Below are 24,627 nucleotides of genomic sequence, written 5' to 3' on the forward strand. Positions count from 1 at the left end.
TCCAGACACTTCCTTTCACACACACTCTCTCCCCAACTTCCAAACATAAACATGCACGTGGCCTCTTCTTCCTCTCTTTTAGCGGAACTCAAACCACAAATGGGAATCACCCCCTGCTAATTAGTGCTGAGTGGACCAGGGACTAGCCAGAATCAGATGACAATAAAATTTGGGCCAAAACCTATGACCTATGGACCGGAAATGGGGTTTTGGAAATGTAAGCAATATCAGGTCTAGGATAAACACATGCAGGCAGCTCACTTCATTAACCCCAAAGGAAAGGATTTGGGAAGACAAGGAAGAGAAAAAGGAGCCTCCATGTCTCAAGACCTTTCCCAGGAAACTTGTTGGCTTTTAGTTGGAAATGATTAGACAACGATCTGGTTTAGCATCACTGCTGGGTAGGACTGTTTCGGACGACAACAACAACAACAAAAGCCCTACCTGCTAATCAATAAGAGGTAACTGATCACAAGCCTGACTATGAAGTATAGAAATTAGTGGACCCTGGTAACTGAATTTAATATCTGGATGAAGTACTATTATGCCTTTATAGGAATTACTTCGATAAAAATGTAGAGTCCTCTCTGTGGTAGGCACTGCAACAGGTGCTAGAGATCTAAAGATCAGTCTTGAAATGAAAGGAGCTCAATCCAGTGTCAGAGAATGAGCTTTAAGTATATTTATTATTAATATAGTTAATACAGGTATAGATATGTACATGGGAACATTAAGCCACAGGGGGAGTTGTATGGTGAAGCTAGTCAGGCAAATAAGTAGGCAAAGTAGAGAAGGGATTTCCACATGGAAGGGACCTGCACTGAAAAAGGTATTACACAATCAAAAAGGTATTACATGATATTGCCGGAGCAGAAAATGACGAGAAATGTAAGCAAATAGGTTATAGAAATTAAGGACTTGATTCTATAGATGATAGGAAACCATCAAAGGGTTTTTTTCTTTCATTTTGTTTTGTTTTCAGCACTTTAAAATGTCATTCTGTTGTTTTCGGGCCTCCATCATTTCTGATGAAAAGCTAGCTATAAGTCTCATTGTTTTCTTGTACGTCATATGTCTTTTTTTTTTCTGTCTGCTTTTAAGGTTTTGTTTCTTTATCTCTGTTTTTCAGCAGTTGCTATGTTTCTAGGTGTGGTTTTCCTTGTATTTATGCTGTTTGGAGTTCTTCTATTTCTCTGGATCTGTAGATTGCTGTTTGTTGCTATCATTTCCTTTTATCAAATTTAGAAAACTTTTGGCCAGTATTTCTTTCTGCCACTTTCCCTCTCTCTTCTCTTCTGAAACTACATTTACATTTATGCTAGACTTCTTTGTCCTTTGTCCTAGTACCGGTCATTCCAGGCTTTGTTAAATTTTTTCAAATCTTTATCCTTCTGTGCTTCAATTTGGATAATTTCTTCAATTTGGATAATTGAGAGCCAATGTCTGGTAATGCCTGGAAAATCTGAACATTAACATTTTCCCAAAAGCACAGTCACCCTACTAATGACTGTGGGTTCCTTTGGGGAAAGTTTAGAGACATATTAGTCAAGAAGACAGAAATCACAAGATATTACAACAGAGACAATCTAGTATTGGGTACTGAAGGACTGAAAAAGCAAAAAGGGAGCCCTGCAGTAGACCAGAGGGATAACTGTATGGAGCAGCTACAACCATTAGGGCAAGTGAAAAAGAAGGGTCAAGGCTGGACCATAAGGTCGCAGAAACTCAGAGGAATGACCCAGCTGAGCTGTAGCTCATTTCCCTGAAAGGATGTTATTTAGCTGGTCCTCCAACTACCGAGAGGGATATGATGAGGTTGGTTGGAGGATGGAGAAGTGCCAAAAGAAGCTCAAGGCTGAGCTGCCGCTGAAGCAAAGGACTATTGCTTACTGCTGGGGTAACAGAAACTGCAACCAAATGGAAAGGCGGAAATCCTTTCTCCCCTTCTGTCTTCCAGTCTCCCTGTAATGCCTTTTATTGGTGGAACCTAGTGAGATACCAGCTGGCATAGAAAAAATGTACTTTGCAGGGTCTGAGCCATTGTATCACAGAGGAAATTACAGAAGGGTGAATTTGGAGCTAAGGTAACTCAATAACAATAGCTTACTAACCATATTAACATTTGTTACACTAAAATTGCCCAAATTAGACCCAAATTAATGCTATCTTATATGCTTTTACAGACTTGTATGCCCCTTTGAAAAGAATTTCAAGTACCATGTTGTAACAATTTTCTGCTATACTTGATTCCTGTTACATCTTTAGTAAGGAGTACCTTTTACTGCAGCTCACATATGTACTTGCTACAAAAATCATAAACAAGGGCAGTTTTGGAAAATATCTGTAAAACTGAAGATAAACAGACACTGCCCCAATATTAAGTCTCCCACAATTAGCCAAGAAAAGGCCTAGACCAAATAGAGCTGTCAAGAATCTAGTCTTCTCCCTACTTCCATTTTATATGCATTTCTTAATGTACCCTTAGCAAAGAGAAGACCAATTTCCTATCTGTAAGTAAGACAGCCACTATGGTCATTGAAAGAGCAGCATTATTCCTTTGCTTACTCTTTCTTGCCTCAATTCAAGCTCCCTTATGCAACCCAATCACCTCTAGTTTTCTTTTTTCTAATGTTTCTTTTTTTAAAATGTTTATTAATTTTTGAGAGATCTCAAGTGGGGTAAGGGCAGAGAAAGGGAGACAGAAGATCTGAAGCAGACTCTGTGCTGACAGCAGAGAGCCTGATGTGGGGCTTGAACCCATGAACTGCAAGATCATGACCTGAGCCAAAGTCAGATGCTCAACTAACAGAGCCACCCAAGCACCCCTCACCTCTAGTTTTCTAATATAAATAGGTGACAAAACACAGCTTGATATCAAGCATTTCACCTTATTGTGTACTTTTTAAAAATGAATATTTTTGAATATTGAAGGATTTTTGTTGAACATTTGTAGAACATTAGTCATGAATATATTTTTAGGACCACAAAAGTTCAATCCAAAAGGGGTCATTTCCTCAAGTCTTAGGTTCTGTAGTGATGAAAGTTAACATTGTCCTACCACAATTACCTTTTGTTAATAATAGTAAAGCCATGGGGCACCTGGGTGGCTCAGTCAGTTAGGCGTCCAACTTTGGCTCAGCTCATGATCTCACAGTTTGTGGGTTCAAGCCCTGCATCGGGTTCTGTGCTGACAGTTCAGAACCTGGAGCCTGTTTGGGATTCTATTTCTCCCTCTCTCTCTGCCCCTCCCCCACTTGTGCTCTCTCTCTTGTCTCAAATTTAAACTATGAAAAAATTTTTAAATAAACAAATGACAGTAAAGACACTGGGTTCTTGATGTTTCACATTTTATTAACACTTGGTTTTGAATTTATTAGACTAAATTTTCTATATCTGCATATATTAATTATATATTATATAGCACTCTCAATTATACTACACAAGACATTTATAGGTAAACATTAAAATGGCAGTGTACCTATTAGTAAGCGAATGTTAACAAAATAATAATCAACTATTCACTTTATGGGAGAGTCTAGTATTTCCTGATAATCCTGCCTTCTTAAATTCCTCCAATAAAGTTTATAACCAGCAAGGACAAAAACACTAATCATAATGATTACCCCTCCAAAAACATCATAGACACTAGGAAATATGTGTAACACTAGAAGCTGCAAGACCATAGCTACTACAATCTCCAGGTGTTGCACTGTGCTGACCAAAGCTGGGTGGAATTTGTCCAAGGCGTAATAAACTCCTAAGAATGCTGCAGTAGAACAGACACATATGGCAATGAGATAACTCCAGGTTTCTCCATCTAATGGGATGATGGGTTCTTGAAGAACAAACATAGTAGATATTCCCCAGATTGTCCCAGTCCAACCAAAGGTAAATAGTGCAGTCCACATGCTAATCTTCTCTTTAATGGATCTGTATACTATCATGGAAAGAGCAGTGGTCAGTCCAGCCATCACAGTCATAGTGTACCCAAAGGCTTCTTTCCAGGCATTTAACAAAGAATTGTCTTCATCAACAATGTTGGGGATCATGACAAGACAAACACCTAAAATGCTGCAAACAACGGTAGCCATGTCAACATAAGCCATTTTCTCATCCACAAGTAAAAAAGCCAAAATGGCACTGAAGACTGTGGTTGTGGCTCTCCACATAGTGGTCCCATTGCTGGGAGGAACTATTGAAAATGACGTATAAGCACAGGTTATAGAGATGACATTGCACACACCATAAAAGAAGAGTCGTAATCTGTATCCACTGGGACCAAAGGGCGCCTCCTGGTAGTAACACACAACTAACACAGATAAGACCTGCAAGACAGAACGGATAAAAATCAGTTCTAGAGATGGAACTTTAGAACGATCAGAAACAAGCCTAGTGATAAGAGCTACACATCCATGAGCCAAAGCAGATCCAAATAGCACTATCCACATTTTTCTGGATTGAAAAATGTTTTTTTCTGCAAAGCTCTGGAATTGTCCAATATCATTGGTCACTGGGTCTTCTGTTGGCAGAGGTCGAGTATCCATGGTTCCAAAGAAAGTTCTTCCTTTTCGTTTCATTTCACTCAGTAGGCTTCTCTTTGGATTTTCTTCCAAAAAATTTCCATAGTCTTCATTGATTTCTTCATATCCATCATCCCCAGGTTGCGGATAATGAGAAGTATATTTCACCATCACAGTGTTAGGATGTATTTTCACCCGCTTTTTAACTGGATATATTTTGGAGGGAGAAGTATCCATTTCTTCAGATAAGCAATTCTATTTAAGAAAAAAAAAAGACAAATGTACATATTCAGTCAGTGGAAATTTAGTTTTAGTTTCTATTTTAAACACCAATTTAGTAATAGAAAGTAGAGGTTGTAATGGGAGTTTTTAAATTTTTTTATGTTTTTTATTTATTTTTTGAGAGACAGCATGAGCAGGGGAGGGTCAGAGACAGAGGGAGATACAGATTCTGAAGCAGGCTCCAGGCTCTGAGCTAGCTGTCAGCACAGAGCCCGATGCAGGGCTCAAACCCACGAACTGTGAGATCATGACCTGAGCCTAAGCCAGACGTTTAACCAACTGAGCCACCCAGGTGCCTCTGTAATAGGAGTTAAAAAAAAAAAAAGTAATAGGAAGAGAAGATCTGGCAGTGCCATATCAGATGTAGGAGGCCCGATGAAACCGTCTGCACTTTTTTCACTCTTACCCCATGTCTGCCCCTATTTCTCATTCTGCTTATTCTTTGTCTCATGCTGTTGTACCCAGATTTTAATATCGCCCCCCAAAACCAGAGACCGCCAGGGAGGCTGAATCACGCATGCAAAAGCAAAGGGCTTTATTACGAATTTAGGCACGGCCAGCCTAAACTCGGGCTCACAGACTTCAACAACACACTGGATCCACGTGGAGCAAGCCCCAAACATGGTGGGGCAGGGCCTTTTATGAGTTTGGGAAGGGGAGTTACAGGAAATTGTGACACAGGTACTGGGGTCCAATCATTATAGCATCACATCATTGACAGTAACTTTAACCAATTACAGAGTGGACCCAGGACCCTCACGTAGGGCGTGACTAGGACCCTCAAGTAGGGTGTGACTAGTCTTAACCTCCATCTTTAGGCCCGCCCCCAGAAATGTTAATGGTGTTAGCTGGCCTTCAAGGTTAGAGTCAGTTTGATTCAGACCTGTCCTTACAATACAGCTGTTGCTTAACTTTGTACCTCAAACAACTGATATTTTTTCATCTTTTCTCCATCCATTCCTACCTGTTTCTCCACTCATCCAATTAAGAAAAATACAGGAAAGTAAACAACTTAGGTAAAACCTTCCCTTTCTACTATGTTCCTTTGTCTATTATAAATTTTAAATGAATAAGTCCAAAGTTTTTTTGTAAAATCCCTTCTGTATAATATCACATTTAGCTTTATATTACAAATTATAGTCTTTTTAACATTTATTCTGGGCTCCCCATACATAGTCAGATATATAGATAGACCAAAATTAGAAAATAAATAAAATGGGGGTGCCTGGGTGGCTTGGTCAGTTAAGCATCTGACTCTTGATCTCAGCTCAGGTCTTGATCTCAGGGTTGTGAGTTCAAGCCCTCCGTGCTGGGGGAGAACCCTACTTAAAAAAATACAAAATAATAAATAATTAAATATATAAAGGGACTTAGTGACAGTCGTGCATTGTTGGTGTATACTACCTCTCTGATGAGCAATTGGTCAATATGTATTAAGATTTTGACTGAAAGTACCCTCTAACTCAGCAATTTCATTTTTTTAAAGACCTTCAAGGTTGTTGTTGTTTTTTTAATGTGTATTTATTTATTTTTGAGAGAGAGCACAAGTAGGGAGAGAGGCAGAGAGAGAAAGGAAGACAGAGAATCTGAAGCATGCTCCAGGCTTTGAGCTATCAGCATAGAGCCCAACATGGGGCTCAAACCCATGAACTGTGAGATAACTACCCGAGCCAAAGTTGGATGCTTAACCAACAGAGCCACCCAGGCAACCCTCAGCAAAATCACTTCTAAGATTTTATCCTAAAGACATGATCACAAGATGCTTTTTATCTTATGTGTTTAAAAAAAGGAAAAAATAATACATTTTTATATGTGCTTATATAACAAAGAAATTATGGAAAGATACAAAGTAAACTAATAATTAGTAGGGTAGAACAAGGAGCAAGAATGGAAGAAAACATTTTTTACTATATACTTTTTTATATTTTAATTTCAAATCACAATATTGTTAAAAAATAAATTATAAACTAAAACAAGATGTTCTGTTATTTTAGGAAAAGAACATACAAAAAAAATGTGGAAAAAATATAGGAATAGGAGGTTTCACTATAGCTTACCACAATGACCCTTCATACATTAAAATACTATGCTATACATCCATTACAAACAACAATGATCTTTACTGACACTGAAAGCTGTTCATGACACTTTGTTGAGTAGGGGGGGGAAAGTTCCTTTTTAATTAAATGAAATAATGCATATAAAAATTTGGCACAGTGCAGTTATATCATGAACTCTCAATAAGTGTTGACAAGAATTCAGTTTCTTTTTACCTATAATAAACTCTCTTAAAACACTAGGTTATCTTCTACATTGTAATTCTTTCTTTAAGATTTGTATTTGTTCACTCAGTTCTCCTTCCTGTTCATTCTCTCTTTTTCTAAGACCAATTTCCTGTTTCCTTCCCAATGATTCCTCCCCTCCTTTCTGGAAAAAAAAAAAAGGAAACCTTTTAATTTTTTTGTCCTTATGACATACTCCCTGTCCTTGCCAAAAACTCACCAGTTTGAGGATCTTAAACCATGGTCTAGAAATCAAATCCTATTTTGTTCTTTGACACCATCTGGGTAGCCAACTGTTTCATTCCTCTTTACTCTCTTCTAAACAACACCATCTTCAGTTGGAAGAAGTCATTTTTTAAAACACCACTTGTGCCTTCGAGTTCTTCACTTTCCTAGCCTGGACCTCCCACTTACAGTCATCCCTGCATATTGTTATCAAGCTAATATGATGTTCTTTTCTTCCAACTTTTTAAAAAATTTATTTTGAGAGAGAGTGAGCACACACAAGCGGGAAAGAGGCAGAGAGAGAAAGGGAGAGAGATAGAGAGAGAGGAGAGAGAGAAGAGAGAGAGAGAATCCCAAGCAGGCTCCGCATTGCCAGTGCAGAGCCCTATGTGGGGCTCAAACTCATGAACTTCGAGATCAAGACCCGAGCAAACATGAAGAGCTGGACGCTTAACCAACTAAGCCACCCAGGTATCCTATCTCTCTTCTTCCAACTTTTATCAAGTTGTGACTACAGCTTCAATAATCCCAAATTGAATAGCCTTCATCTCCCACACAGATTTTCCTTCCCTAACTTCCTCATTTTGGTTTGCGATACTACCATTTCTCCAGTTCCCCAAACTAGAAACCAGGGAATACTCTGCATAATCCTTTTTGCTGCCACACTTCCATTTGGTTACCAATCTTGCAGTTCTTGTCTTTGAAATATTTCTCAGATTTTTCTTTTCTTCTTCAATTCCATTTTACCTTTGTGATTCTGGATCACATTATTGTGAATTCCTATCTAGAATATTGCAACAGAATCCTAACTATATCCCTTGAATCCTAACCCTTCTCCCTTAAAATCCATCTATATTACACCACTGCCACTTTAATGTCTTTAAAAGATTCAAAACAAAAAAACCTTCCCTTAAGCTTTCCCCATTTAAGAACTTACAGTGATTTATTGGGGGTGCCTGGGTGGCTCAGTCAGTTAAGTGGCCAACTTTGGCTCAGGTCATGGTTTCACGGTCGTGAGTTTGAGCCCTGCTCAGACTCTGTGCTGACACTCAGAGCCTGAAGCCTGCTTCAGATTCTGTGTCTCCTTCTCTCTCTGTCCCTCCCCTGCTCACTCTCTGTCTCTCTGTCTCTCAAAAATAATAAATAAACATTAAACATTTTTTAAAAGAACTTAAAGTGATTTTTTTCCTGGCTACCTCACTGAATCTCAACTCTTTTGCCTGGGTCTCCAGACCCTACCTCATCTGGCCCCTATCAGTGCTTGATTCCTTAACACACATACTGCTGTGATCAATCCAGTGCCCTCCCTGACCTACTTCCCCACATGTACATGTCATATTGCTAAGTCTTTATTCTCACCACTTTTCTCTGCTCCAACTTTCTAAAGACTGTTCATCTTTTAAGAAGGGCCAGTCCAAATTGTGCCTTTTAGAAACAAGCCTTCCCTAGTCACTCTAGCCTCTTACTTTTTCCTTCCTTGTTTAACATCTGCAGTAGTTCTTCTAATTTTTGTAACCAAATCATTTTATTATTTAGTCGTCTCAACTCAGTGGCATTTCACCCCAGCCATTGTATTCATTTTTTTTAACTTTTTATGAATATAATTGGCTTACCTACAACACCCAGTGCCCATCCCAACAAGTGCCCTCCTCAGTGCCCATCACCCATTTCCCCTTCTTTCCTGACCCCCATCCACCCTCAGTTTGCTCTCTGTATTTAAGAGTCTCTTGCGGTTTGCCTCCCTCCTGCTGTTTGTAACTATTTTTTCCCTTTCTTTTCCCCCATGGTCTTCAGTTAAGTTTCTTAAGATCCACCTTTGACTGATAACATATGATACCTGTCCTTCTGTGACTGACTTATTTCACTCAGCATAATACCTTCCAGTTCCATCCACATTGCTGCAAATGGCATGATTTCATTCTTTCTCATTCCCAAGTGGTATTCCATTGTATATATGAACTACATCTTCTTTATCCATTCATCAGTTGATAGACATTTAGGCTCACCAGCCGTTGTATTCAAATTTCTATGTTAAAATCTCCTTTCCTTGCTAGTCAGCAAATATCTTGATGACATCTCTGTTAGAACTCTAACTTCTCATGTGCTGCCCATTGTTAAAGTTTTGTCTTATATCCATTAAAAGCTTTCCCTTCCCATTGCAGGCCAGATTTGTAGCTCCAGGGGCATGGATAGGGAGAGAATGTGGTCTGCCATTTTGCTCCTTCTCCTATTCCCTCCCTTTGGAGTCTGTGGGAGGGCAATGACTCTGCCTCTGGCATATCTCTTCCATCTCCCTATTCTAGGCTCTAGCTCCCCTGGTGTATTGGCACAGGGAGAAAGGAAAAGGAAAAGAACACATGTTTTATATTGGCTGCTGTTATGTGATGGCTTTTTGATGTATAAACTTGGCTGTGCTGAACTGCATTCCCTAGTTATTTAATCAAAGCTAATACCATAAAGGTATTTTGCAGATGTGAGAAAAATACTTAATCAGTTGACTTTAAGTTAATCAAAAGAAAGTCTATTCTGTATGGGCCTGACGTGATTGGGTGAGCCTTTTAAAAGAGGGCTTAGGCTTTTCTTGAGTTTGGAGATTCCAAACATTAACTCCCTTAGGGTTCCAGCCTACTCTTGATCTTCTTTTCCTTATTGCCAGTGGGCAAAGCTTCAGCCTTGCTCATGGATTCCAACATGTTCTTGATCTTCTCTTCCTGACTGCCTGCCCTATAGACTTCAGACTCGTTTATTTAGTTCCCACAATTATATTAGCCAATTTCTTGTAATAAATCTCTTACTGATTCTGGATCCTAGGCTGAACCCTGATTCTGATAACATGTGGGGTTTCACTCTTTGATTGTTGTCTTTGTTTCTCTGTTAACTCTGATAGGTCACTATACTTTCTAGGTTGTAGGCATCCAAATTCAGGCTATCTGGGATAAATTTTGAAGGGCCTCCCCAGTACATAAATCCCTGATGTGAGAGCGCCTCCTGCCCTAGGGCTTATGGCCCACAGATTTTTGCCGCTAGGCCCTCCTCCCAGGAGAGCATCTCTCTTGGGCAGACCAACAGTATTCACTTGGCCCCAGGAAACACATATCCTTACCACTCAGTGGAGTTTGCCGCTGCCCCCTTCTCTCCAGTTTTATTTCTCTTCACTCAAACAAGCAAAGGGCAAATTAAAATGTGCTATCTAAGCAAATTTAGAAATGGAGAATGGGAAGGTACACTCAGTCATCATACATAATGTTCTGGTAACCTTCACCCTCAGTCAGCTATAAGAGGGAACTTGCCTCTCCCTTCTCCCATTACAAAAAAGCATAACATTTTTCTTAAACCGAAGACCCATAATAGATGATGAGCCCTGTGACAGATAGTATTTTTCAAAGAGAATCACAAATCTAGTATCTCCCATACTACATGTTTGGTTTTGTTTGTTTTCTAATGTGAATTTGACACTATTAAATAGAGACGTAGGGTCTATATCCCCTCCCATTAAAAGTAGATAGGCTTCTGTGACTGTTTCAACCATAGAGTATGGCAGAAGTGACATATTGTGACTTCTGAGGCAAGGTCATAAGAAGTGGAACAGCTATGCCTTCCTCGCTGCAACACTTGTGCTTGGAGCTCTGAGCCAACACATAAGCAGTCTGACAGCTCCGAGCTACCAAGGTGTGAGATTGCTCACACTAGCCCCTGTAGAGAAACCCCATGGAATGTCCTGAGACTACGTAAAGAGGGAAAAATGCGTGGCCATCCCCACCTCCAGCTGCTCTAACCCCTTGCTGTTCTAACTGTAGCCACCCATCTGACTTCAAGTATATAAGAGACCCTGAGTCAGAATCCCCCTGCCAAGTCCTTTCCAAATTCCCAATCTACAGAATCTATGACAGATGGGGCACCTGGGTGGCTCAGTCAGTTGAGCATCCGGCTTCGGCTCAGGTCATGATCTCACGGTTCATGGGTTCGAGCCCCACATTGGTCTCTGTGCTGACAGCTCAGAGCCTGGAGCCTGTCTTCAGATTCTGTGTCTCCCTCTCTCTCTGACCCTCCCCTGCTCATGCTGTCTCTCCTTCTCTCTCAAAAATAAATAAAACATTAGAAAAAATTTTAAAGAAACTATGACAGATAATAAAATGATTGTCGTTTAAGTTATTCAGCTTTGATTTGTTACCTGAAGTAGATGAGGGAAACAACTCACTGCCCTCCCTAGTGTTTTAAGGAATGAGGAGTAGGGATCTCAGTGATCGTTAAAGTGAAAGGCCTCTTACGTCTGGACCTAATTGATGGAATTTCAAAAGTGGAACATTTTGGCCTCCGTTGTAAGATCAGGGACACTAATTCCAAGATATGAGAAAAGTTTTATTCTATATCCTATTAAGCATACATTAGCATTTTTAACCCTAGTCCAACTGCATACTTTAGTATTTGCACGGTGCAATTTTTGTTCATTTCTATTCATGAATTCATGAATATATCTATGACAGATATATTACAGATATTTCTCAACACTATTAGTATTATATTGTGTCCCACTGATCCAAAAACCATCTTATAGGGGTGCTTGGGTGGCTCAGCCGGTTAAGTGTCCGACTTGATTTCAGCTCAGGTCATGATCTCACAGTTCATGGGATTGAGCCCCACACTGACACCATGAAGCCTCCTTGGGATTCTCTCTCTGTTTCTCTCTCTGCCTATCCCCCAGGTGCATGGGGCCTCTCTCTCTCTCTCTCTCTCTGTCTCTCTCTCTGTCTCTCTCTCAAAATAAATAAACATTTTTTAAAAAGACAAAAGCCATCTTATACTAAAAAGAATCATAAAAATCTTCTTCAGTCTCTCTAGTTTTCATTAATTATAGGTTTGATGAATACAGTTCTTGAAGAGAACCTGAAATCCTGGCTAGCTCTTACATTTTTGCACATGTGGGTCAAAATGTATTCATTTCAATAAATATTAATTGAGGTACCATAAGTCCAGCATCATGCTAGGCTCTATAAAGATAAAGATAAAATAGAAAGCCCACAGACCAGTGGAAGAGACAAGTAAAGTCAAATGTAATATTTTAATAAGTTAATAATGCGAGCAACTGCAAGTTCAGGAACTTGCTGGAGCACATACAAAGGGCATCTAACCCAGATAAGGGGGAATCTTAGCAAGTTTCCAGGTGAAAAAGATACCTGAATTGGGTCTTCACACATATGCAACAATTTGTCAAGTAAAGAAAAGGAGAAAAAAAATTTTTTTCTAAAGATAAGAAATTGAAAGTCAGAAATGTTGGTTTTGAGTTCTGGCTCTGCTACTAACTGGAGTAATAATTATGTCTATTTTAAGAGAAAGAGTTTTAGATGGTAATCATTGGGATATTTTGATTCAACTCTCTTTAAAGTCAGTTTGTCTTTTTTTTATGTTGGTTTGTTTGTTTATTTGCTTATTTATTTATTATTGAGAGAGAGAGAGAAACACAGAGAGAGACAGAGAGAGAGAATCCCAAGCAGGCTCTGTGCTGTCCATGCAGAGCCTGACACAGGGCTGAAGTGCTTGACACAAATAGATTAAAAAGATGCACAGTTTGGCGTCTGCTTGAACAATGGGGACAATTCAGTGTGGCAATCTAGAAACCAATATTTTTGTCCAAAAGAGGCTCTGTTTTCTAAGCTACATTCCACAACATAAGGCCCATGATTAATTCTCTCCTAAGGTTGCAAAAATTAATCCTGACATCCCTACTGTCTTGACAGGCAATCCTTGGGACAATACCCTTATCGTACCTAAAGCAAATGCTACTTGGTAGTGAGAGTTTCTTTCTTTAGTGACCAGACTGATCCCTACAGTGGTAAAAAAGTATTAGCTATAAAACTGGCAACTACAATTTGATTATATTATAGTGGTTTAAATGTAAGTACTAATGTAACATTTGACACTTATGAATAAAATTGGCTTTTAAATCAAGAACTGATAGGTTACTACCTTAAACCTGAGCAGCGTAGCCCTAAGATACCTTATTAATCCAATTTGCTTTGACAATCTTGCTCCTGGGTGAAAATGAAAAGACTACAACTAAGTGATCACCTAAAAGGGAAGACACAGCAACCACCATTCCAGGATATCGTGAGACACCAGGACATGCACAGGTTCTGTGCTGTTCAATATACCTCCTGAGATCTTCTGAGATAACCCATTCCTCCCTCCAAAATGATGATCAGGGCCCATGTTCAGAGGCCCCAAAGGCTATCAGCCTGATTCTACCCATCCTTTGGCTGAACCCTGGCTGCATTACTCTTAACACCCCTCTTTGAATAAGGATTCTTCTCTCTTCCCTACTGCAACTCCTAAAGGTCAGGAGGACTAGAGGCAGCATTTAAGTTTGCTTGTAACCTGTTAATACTCTTTGAGCCTGTACTTCTTTGTGCAAAGGCACACTGCTTTAGAGGAAAAAGAACTTGCTTCTAAACTGCCACTTCTCAAATTAGAAAATCACTTCTTAAACTAATAGAGCTTGAGAGACAAGAATATTGATGATAAGTGAGAAATAACAGAGTAGAAAATAAAGTACATGCCGTTTCTTGCATCAGGCACACTTAGGAAGTGAAGAATTTATCAGAAGGAATTAAAGGTCTGCCTTACTTATAAGGTGTGATAATATTCATGTTGCATGTAAGTGGCAAATAATAAAATCAAATCATGAAACTAAATAGTTTATGAAGATGTAAAAAAGGGCCTACAGGAAAAGTTAATTGTATAAGACTTCAATCAAATACTCAGGTTATATAGGAACCCACCATAGGCAAATGTGACAGAAGAATAAATAATAAAAGAGGAGACATATAGTCTAGTAGTCTCCTATGGTGAACTAACTGAATATTACCTCTATAAAAATATAAAAGGAAATTTCTAGAGCATATTCTGAAAGTCAGATGTATTAGGACATATACATCACATGTAATGGCAGAAATCGCAATAAAAATATCACTCATATTGTACCAGATTATTGCTTGACAAACAACAGTCCATCTATATCTTGCTTAGGAAAACAAAATATAAGGCAAATAATCATTTCCCCTTTTGTAATACTTAGATTAAAGCATCCTTGCAATGACCTATCAGAAAGAGACTAAGAAGACAAAGAAAACCTTGATTTAGCCAGACATGATGACAATATTTTCAGCATTCTAACAGAAACAATCAGAAATAGGATAAAAGCAAGAATGGAAAATCAAGTAGAATAAAGAAAGGCAAAACTAATGACTCTAAAATCCAATGAAAACAGAAGGAAAGGTGGAAGAAGTCAATAACAGTAACACCATCAATAGCCAGGCATACTGTTATTTACATTTGTATAGATAACGGGCTAAGCACTAAACATGTGTCAACTCAGCTTTGAGAGGAAGTGAAACCTTAGGAGGTTTAGGAGTGGAGGAGCATTGGAGAAAGAATTAAAAATTTGGAAAAAGCTAATGGCCTACCTCACTTTAAACTGAAAGAACTGAAAAGGAGGTAAAAGAAACTAATTTGGTAGACATTACTGAACACACTCTATGTTGAAGGGCACCAGGTAGGCTATGTGGAGCAGGTCAGTAGGTTCTATTGTTGAAAAGAATTTGTGTCAGAGGGTTGTTTAGAACTTTGTCACACAGTACCCAAAATTAGCCTCTCCTCCCATTCCGCCCTCCTTTCCTCTTCCCAATCCCCTCCCTCTTTCCCTACTTTACATTCTCAATTTTACTCCTGTCCCCCACAGGAGCCCTGTCTGACAATCTAGCTCAGAAGTACCACTTAGTCATGCAAATGATCTCAGGAAAAATATGTGTCTCATTGCTTTAATGACAAAGTATTATCATTCTCAGGATCACATTCTGCTTTCATAATGACAAAATTATTTTCATTTTCCAAAAATCGTAAGTCTTCTGACAGGTAATAGGAGTGATGATGACAAAATATCTATATGGAAAGTAGAGAAAAATCTCAATCACATGACCACTTCTGCCACAGAGAATCCTACCCAAAAACGTGGCTTCTTGCCATCCAAAATAGTTGTACACATTTTCACTCCTCTGGGTCTTTTCCCTGTGCCACTTGGTACTCAGCCTCTGCCTCTTTTTGTCATTTTGTTCTCTTTGTGTACGACAATGTTAAGTTTTGAAAAGTAGTGGTTCCTCCATGTATATTTGATGGACAGAGGTTGGGAGTAGGGGAAGACAACCTATGTGCCTGAACAGACAAATGGAAAAAGAAAATGTGGTATATTCAAACATTTGAATATTATTCAGCCATAAAAAAGAATGAAGCTCTAACAAATAGTACAACACGGGCAAACCTTGAAGACATTATGCTAATTGAAATAAGCCAGAAAAAAAAGGATAGCTATTGTGTAATTCCACTTAAATGAAGTATTGAGAATAGGCAAATTCTTAAAAACAGGAAATAGATTAGAAGTTACTAGGGGCTGGGAGAAAGAGAAATGGGAAATTATGCTTATAGTTACAGAATTTCTGTTTGGGATAAGGAAAATGGTTTGAAAATAGTAGTGATGGTTGCACAGTATTGTGAATGTAATTAATAGAATCAAATTATACACTTAAACATGGAAAATATGGTAATTTTTCTGTTATGGATATTTGACCACAAGTTTAAAAATTAAAAAAGGCAGGGGAGCCCGGGTGGCTCAGTTTGTTGAGCATCAGACATCAGCTCAGGTCATGATCTAGTGGTTCACGAGTTCAAGCCTAGCATTTGGGCTCTGTGCTGACAGACAGCTCAGAGCCTGGAGCCTGCTTCAGATTCTGTGTCTCTCTCTCTCTCTACCTCTCCCCCACTCACACTTGGTCTCTCTCTCATTCAAAAATAAGTAAAAGCATTAAAAATTTTTGCTTAATTTAAATTTTAAAAGGAGGGTAGGGAGTTGTGGTTCCTCCTGTGTGGCTTGGAGGTGAGGTGTGGGGGAGGCAATGCAAGGCACTGCATTTTTCAAAACCTCCCTAATAATCTGAATGTATAATTTCCTTGTGCAAGAATGACCTGACTACATTATCTAAAGGCCCTTCTAGCTTTAAGATTTAATGAATCCATGTGCTACTGCATGACTGAAGAAGACAGAGTAGCACAGGGCTAGAAATTTACAACAAATCAAAACAAAATGAATACTGAAGCCAGACTGCCTGGATTTGAATCTTAGCTACAGAATTTATTTTTAGTTTTTCTTTCACATTATTCTATCTGCCTGGAATGATCTGGTCCTCCCACCCTTTTTGTCCTTGTCTATCTGTTGAGTTCACATTTGTGCTTTAGTGGTTTGCCCAAATGTTACTTCCTCCTTTGCAATCTTCCTTGACCTCTCCCATTTTTGTGCCCTCATTGTCCCTGCATTTATTTGTTTATATCCTGTCTTTCCCACCAGATGGTACAATTCTTGATAGCAGACCTTCTTACCATATTATCCTCAGCTCCTAACACAGTATCTGGCACATACTGGCACTCAATAAATATCTGTTGGATGGAATGAAATGGATTTGAAACCCAAGAGGGAGACATGGGAAAAAACAGGGAACGAGATTAAGACTATTGACATCTCAAATAGCAAAAGCGAACTTGAGAAAGAAGAACAAAGCTGGAGGTGTCATGCTCTCTGATTTCAAACTATAGTACAAAGCCCATAGATCAATGGAATAGAAAAGAGATCCCCCCAAAAATCCACACATATATGGCCAATTAATCTATGACAAAGGACACAAGGATATACAACAGGGGAAAGACAGTCTCTTCAATAAATGGTAATGGGAAAATTGGACAGCCACATGCAAAAGAATGAAACTAGACCATTGTCTTATACCATACACAAAAACAAATTCAAAATGGATTAAAGACTTGAATGTAAGACCTGAAACCATAAAACTCCTAGAAGAACCCAAAGGCAGTACACTCTTTGACATCGGTCTTAGAAATATTTTTTTGGACCAGTCTTCTCAGGCAAGGGCAACAAAAGCTAAAATAAAGGGGATTACATAAAGCTTAAAAAAAAAAAAAAGCCTTTGCACAGTAAAGGAAAGCATTAACAAAACAAAATGGCAAACTCCTAATTCAGAGAAGACATTTGCAAATCATACATCCAATACAGGGTTAAGATCCAAAATATATAATGACCTTATGCAATTTAATATAAAAAAACAGATTGAGGGGCACCTGGGTGGCTCAGTTGGTTAAGCGTCTGGCTTCGGCTCAGGTCATGATCTCACGGTTTGTGGGTTTGAGCCCCACATCGGGCTCTGTGCTGACAGCTAGCTCAGAGCCTGGAGCCTGCTTCAGAATCTGTATCTCCCTCTCTCTCTGACCCTCCCCTGCTCACGCTGTCTCTCTCTGTCTCTCAAAAATTAAAAAAAAAAAAAAACACATAAAAAAAAAAAGATTGAAAAATGGGCAGAGGACTTGAATAGACATTTTTCTAAAGAAGACATACAGATCGAAAACAGGCACATGAAAAAATGCTCAACATCACTAATCATTGGTGAAGTGCAAATCAAAACCATAATGAGATATCACTCATACCACTCACACATAATCAGATTGGCTATTATCAAGAATGCAAAAAATAACAATTGTTGGTGAGAATGTGGAGAAAAGAGAACCCTTGAACACTGTTGGGAATGTAAACTGGTGCAGCCACTATGGAAAAACAGTATGAAGTTTCCTCAAAAATTAAAAATATAACTACCATATGATCCAGCAATCCCACTTCTGGGTATTTATCTGAAGAAAACAAAAACACCAATCTGAAGAAATATGCATCTTATGTTCATTGCACCATTATGTACAATAGCCAAAATATGGAAGCAACCTAAGTGTCCTTTGATAGATAAATAAAGATGTGGTATATATATATACTATGGAATATGACTCACCCATTAAAAAAGAATGGAATCTTACCATTTGTAAGATTGGACCTAGAGGATATTATGTTAAGTGACATAAGTCAGATAGAGAAAGATAAATATGATATGATTTCACTTATACATAGAAGCTAAGGAACAAAACAAACCAAAACAAAGAGACTCATAGATATAAGAAACAAACTGTTGGTTACTGTTGGTTACCAGAGAGTGGAAGGGTTTGGGGTGGTAGAGTAGGCAAAGAGTATTAAGAGAAACAAACTATTATTTTATAAAATAAATAAGTCATGAGGATGAAAAATACAGCATGGGGTATATAGTAAATAATATAATAATTTCATATGGTGACAGATGGTAACTAGACTTGCTGTGAGGATCATTTTGTAATGTTTAAAAATATCAAACCACTATGGTGTATACTTGAAACTAGAAGGATATTATATGTCAAATATACTTCAATAAAAAAGAAAAAGAAAAAAAAGACTACTGACATATCTAAAGGATCTTAATGGCCCAGATATCCACTCAGTCATTAGTAGTCTTAGGTAATAAGCCCTGTTTCCATTGATAATTAACACTACAGAAATTTTCTCTATTTTCTGCCTTTACCCTCTGTATTAGTAAGGGTTCTCCAGAGAAACAGAATCAATAGTATGTGCATATTCAGGCATACATTGGAGAAATTAAAGATTCAGTTCCAGACCACTCCAATAATGCAAATACTGCTATAAAGCAAATCAAATAAATTTTTTGGTTTCCCCGTGTGGATAAAATTAATGTAGAGGCACTTGGGTGGTTCAGTCTGTTAAGTGCCCAACTCTTGATTTTGGCTCAGGTCATAATTTCACAGTCATGATCTCACATTTTAAAAAGGTTATTTATTTGAGAGAGAGAGTGAGCAGGGGAGGGACTTGTCTCAGTGTTAATAGCTGGTGACAGATCAGATAGTGATTGCTGAAGTTTGGGATGACTAGGGCAATTCCTTAAAATAAGATGAAAATGAAGTTTGCTGCATCTGTTAACTCTTCATTTGACAAATGATCTCTGTAGCATGTGATGCTGTTTGATAGCATTTTACCCACAGCAGAGCTTCTTTCAAAATTGGAGTCCTCCCCTCAAACAATCCAGCAACTAAGTGTATGTGATATTCCAAATCCTTTGTTGTCATTTCAACAATTATCATGACATCTTCACCAGGAGTAGATACCATCTAAAGAAACCACTTAGCTGCTCATCCATAAGAAACAATTCCTTATCCTTTCACGTTTTATCATGAGATTGCAGCAACTCAATCCCATCTTCAGGCTCCACTTCTAGTTGTCTTGCTATTTCTACCACATCTGCAGTTAACTTCCGCCACCGAAATCTTGAAACCCTCAAAGCCATCCACAAGAATTAGAATCAACTTCCTCCAAACTCCTGTTAATATTATTTTGACTTCTTCCCATGAATCACAAATGTTCTTTTTTTATTATTTTTTTTAAGTTTATTTATTTATTTTTGAAAGAGACACAGACAGGGTGAGTGGGGGAGGGGCACAGAGAGAAGGAGGCTGAGAATCCCAAGCAGGCCCTGCACTGTCAGCACAGAGCTGGATATGGGGCTCAAACTCACAAGAGATCATGAGATCATGACCTGGACCAAAACCAAGAGTCAGATGCTTTACCAACTGAGTCACCCAGACACTCCTTTAAACTTTTTTTAAGTTTATTTAATAAATGTTCTTAACAGTATCTAAAATGGCAAATCCTTGGGGCACCTGGGTGGCTTAGTCATTAAGCATCTGACTTTGGCTCGGTTCATGATTTCACAGTTTGTGAGTTCAAGTTCCACAGAGAGTGTGCCCGTGCCCCCACTTTGGGTAGAACACAAGCCCTGCTTTTCTCTTTCCCTCTCTTCTTCTTCGTCTTCGTCTTCGTCTTCTTCTTCTCTCTCTCTCTGCCCCGCCTATATAAAATAAAATAAAATGGCAAATCTTTTCCAGAAGGATTTCAATTTACTTTGCCCAGATCCTCCAGAGAAATCTCTATGTATGTCACTTATAACCTTATGAAATGTATTTCTTAAATAATAAGACTTGAAAGTCAAAATTACTGCTTGATCCATGGGGTTCAAAGTGGATGTTGTGTTAGCAGGCATGCCAGACACTAATGTCATTGTATATCTTCCATCAGAGCTCTTGGGTGACCAGACGCATTGTCAATAAGCAGTAATATTTTGAAAGGAGTGGGCTTAAAATCCTCAGTAAACCATCTTGTAAACAGATGTGCTGTTGTCCATGTTTGCTGCTCCATTTAGAGAACACAGGCAGAGTAAATAAGCAATTATGCTTATTAAGAATTATCTTAAGCTCTCTAGGGTTTTAGGAATGGTAAATGAGCACTGACTTCAATTTAAAATCACGAGCTGCATTGACCCCTAACAAGAGGGTCAGTCTGTCCTTTGAAGGAAGGTCTGAAGTCAGGAGTTGACTTCTCCTCTCTAGCTATAAAAGCCCTAGGTGGCAACTTCTTCCAATTGAAGGCTGTTTTTATCTACAATGAAAATCTGTTGTTTAGAGCAGCCACCTTCATTAATTAACTTAATTAGATCTTCTGGATAATTTGCTGTGGATTCTACACTGGCACTTGCTGCTTCACCTTGCACTTTTATGTTATGGAGATAGCTTCTTTCTTTAAACCTTATGAACCAACCTCTGCTAGTTTCAAGATTTTCTTTTGAAAATGGCTCCCTCATCTTTCTCAGGCTTCAACGAATTGAGGAGAGTCAGGGCTTTGCTCTGGACTAGGCTTTGGCTTACGGAAATGTTATGGCTAGTTTGATTGTTTTTTGTTGTTTTAAGTATTTTTAATGCTTATTTATTTTTCAGAGAGACAGAGTGTGAGTGGGGGAGGGGTAGAGGGAGAGGGAGACACAGAATCCTAAGCAGGTTCCAGGCTCTGAGCTGTCAGCACACAGCCTGATGTGGGGCTCAAACCCATGAACTGTGAGATCATGACCTGAGTCGAAGTCAGACACTTAACCAACTGAGCCACCCAGACATCCCATGGCTGGTTTGATCTTCTATCCAGACTACTCAAACTTTCTCCATATCAACAATGAGGCTGCTCTGCCTTATTTGTGTGTTCACTGGAGTGGCTCTTTGAATTTCCTTCAAGAACTTTGCTTCTATATTCACCACGTGGCTAACTTTTTGGCACAAGAGATGTAGCTTACAGCCTATCTTTTATATTTTCAGCACCTAGCACAGTGCTTGGCATAAGATAGGTATTCAGTAAGTGTTATTGAATGAATTAATGGACTATTTTTTTTAATGAAGCAAATTTTGTTAAGAACAAAGTTAAGTAACATATGTAAATGAATTTAAATGACTCATGTAACTCAAGTAAGGAAACTTATCCACTAAAACACTTTAATGTCCTTAATAATATTTCAAGAATACAGATTACACTGTGCAGTTTGGCTATTAAGATAATTTGTTTATTTAACTTCTCTACCTCTGGCTCTGTTTCTGCTGATAGGTCTCCCATATTTCTTTAATATTAAATTTCCCAGGCATAACTGGAGGTGTTCCTTAAGTAACATGTATCTCCTTTTCTGAAATAAACCATTTTCAATCAATGAGGAAGGGTGCTGGGGAAACATGCCTCTCAGCATTTCCAGGCTGAACTCAGTTGCTGTGTCTCTGCTCCCCAGTGCACACCTCACAGCTCGGCCCAGTCAGGTGAGTCCCACCATCACAGAGTCACCGCAGTCCCTCCACCACAGAGTCACCGCAGTCCCTCATCACGCTTCCACGAGCCTGCTCAAAACAAGCTTCTGACTCAGGAGCTATTTACTATGGATCTCTACATTACAAAAAATTATTCCTATTATAAAAGCAATATGTTTTTATTAGAGAAAATTCAGAAATGTGGAAAAGCAAACAAATAAAACCATTTGTAATTTTACCACCCAGAGATAATCATTGATCCTTCCAGGCCATTTTTTTATTTGTGAACATTGTTTTTTTTCCCAAACAATGGCAACGAATACCACATCCCAGTGTACAACTTCCCCATTCTACTTATCAATACACTGTAAATATTTTTCCATGTCACTAAATATTATATAATATCATTTTTAATGGCTAGTTAATAAGGGCTTTGAACATAATAGGTCACTCATTAGCTTTCTGAGAGCTAAAAGGCAAATGGGATGACCACTGTTACTAACTCTTTGTGTAGGGATAGATCCATAACCTTCACGGGAAAATGAACAGAAATGATTGTAAGGTTTTCCCACTGGATGTGAATGAAGAAATGGTTTTGGTGGCCAGGGAAAAATTATGAATGAACAAATAGGAGATAAATCAAGACTATTCATATTTCCTTCTTTGTTCTCCATTCACAACATCATCTATGGAGAGAAACTAGCTGAGACTAAAAGGAAAATAAAGTGTATCTACATTCATAGTTTGTGTGTTTACTTAGGATCAACCCACTGTTTGGTTCTGAGAGGATTTGTGGTAACCATTCAGTGAGAGTTAAAGGCAAAATGAAATCACCGGGCGTATCAAGCACAGATGCTTCCATGCACCCAGGACACACTCTTTTAGATTCTTTGGCCCTGAATCTGACTCTAGATTCTCTAATTGTAATGATAACTATGTTTATTTAGTCCTGACTCTGTGCCAGGCATGTAGTAAGAATTTTATTTTCTCATTTAAAGGTAAAAAACAACTCTATGAAGTAGGTACTATAATTTCCATTTTTCATGAGGAAATGGGTTCAGAAAGAGTGGGTGACATACCAGTTAGTGAGTGACATAACCAGTTAATGATTCGGACAAATTCAGATCCAGATCTACTTTCTAAAGCCCTGTATTCTATACTACACTGCAAAGGAACCATCCATGGTGGGCAGAATAATGTCCCACTGACATCCTCACCAAAATGTCCACATCCTAATTCCCAGAAGCTGTGAATACATTACCTTATTTGACAAAAGGGAATTAACACTACCAATGGAATTAAGCTTCTAATCAACTGACTTTAAAATAGGGAGACTATCGTGGATTATCTGATTGGGCCTAATGTAATCACAGTGATTAAAAGCGGAAGACAGACACAGAAAAACCAGAGGATATGTGACAACAGAAGCAATGTCAGAGTGATGCAATGTGAGAACTCAGCCTATTGTTGCTGGTACTGAAGACAAAAGGGGGGTCACAAGTTAAGGAATGCGGACAGCCTCTAAAAGGCAAGGAAACAGATCCTACCCTAGATCCTCCAGAAAAGAATACACACTACCCAACACCATGGTTTTAGCCCAGTGACATCCATACTGGACCTGACTTACAAAACTAACATAATATTCCTGTAGTTTTAAGCCATCAAGTTTGTGGTAATTTGTTATAGCAGCAAACAAAACTTATACACTATCATTCTGTGAATGTCTAAAGATCAAACTGTATTCTTACAGAAGACCCACACATTTAGTATAAATGTGGACAAAAAAAATGCATGTAAACCCATGAGGTTTCCTAGAAAATAATTTTTGATCTTCTTAAAATCTAGAAAAATGTTGGCTAAGACTACCAAGTTCTAGGTCAAGTGACATGGACAGGATTATTTTGGCCTAAGATAGAAACTACTTGCTGGCTTGCTTGCCCCCTAAAACACTGTGTGAAATGTCTGGCTTTTAAGAATCACATCCTCAGGGCACCTGGGTGGCTCAGTTGGTTTAAGCATCTGTTAATTTCTGCTCAGGTCATGATCTCACAGTTCATGGGATGGAGCCCTTGTCAGGGTCTGCATTGACAGCATGGAGATTGCTTGGGATTCCTTCTCTCCCTCTGTCTCTCTCTCTCTGCCCTGACCCAAATTGCATGCATGGGTGCATGCTCTTTCTCTCAAAAAAAATAAATAAACTAAAAAAAAAAAAAAGAACCACAGTCTCATGGATCATCTAGAAAGAGTAAATTATAGAACATCTCTTTAAAAATTTTTTTTAAACTTTATTTTTGAGAGAGAGAAGGAGTCATAGTGCAAGTAGGGGAGGAACAGAGAGAGAGTGAAACACAGAATTCAAAGCAGGTTCCAGGATCTGAGCTGTCAGCACAGAGCCCAATGCAAGGCTTGAACTCACAAACTGCAAGATCATAACCTGAGCCAAAGTCGGACACTTAACCAAATGAGCCACCCAGATCTCCCAATTACAAAACATCTCTTAATGGCTGAGCTACCTGGCCTGCTGGGTGTAGTTATTAAATGTTGAATCAGAACTTTGGTTGGGTGCCATCAAATAGAATTTTAGATTAATGACCAATATTGGACAACAAGTCTAACCAATTCTGCAGGCAGCAAATCTGAGTTTGAATTATGCCTCTATCGTTTTCTGTGTATACATCACCTAACTTTTCTAAACCTCAGTTTCTCCATCTGTAAGACTAGCTGATATT

The 24,627-nt window shown here is 38.7% G+C and overlaps 1 protein-coding gene across 1 annotated transcript in view; it reads right to left on the reverse strand.

Moving 5' to 3' along the window:
• Nucleotides 1-3,330: 3,330 nt before the first annotated feature.
• Nucleotides 3,331-24,627, reverse strand: part of SLC35G2 (solute carrier family 35 member G2) — a 40,424-nt gene continuing 19,127 nt past the window's right edge. The window contains exon 2 of the mRNA XM_029940825.1: nt 3,331-4,775. Coding sequence (XP_029796685.1) covers nt 3,519-4,757 — 1,239 coding nt within the window. The 5' untranslated portion in view covers nt 4,758-4,775 and the 3' untranslated portion in view covers nt 3,331-3,518. The remainder of the gene's footprint in view (nt 4,776-24,627) is intronic.

Source organism: Suricata suricatta, chromosome 5 (assembly GCF_006229205.1).
Source record: "Suricata suricatta isolate VVHF042 chromosome 5, meerkat_22Aug2017_6uvM2_HiC, whole genome shotgun sequence".
Lineage (NCBI taxonomy): Eukaryota > Metazoa > Chordata > Mammalia > Carnivora > Herpestidae > Suricata > Suricata suricatta.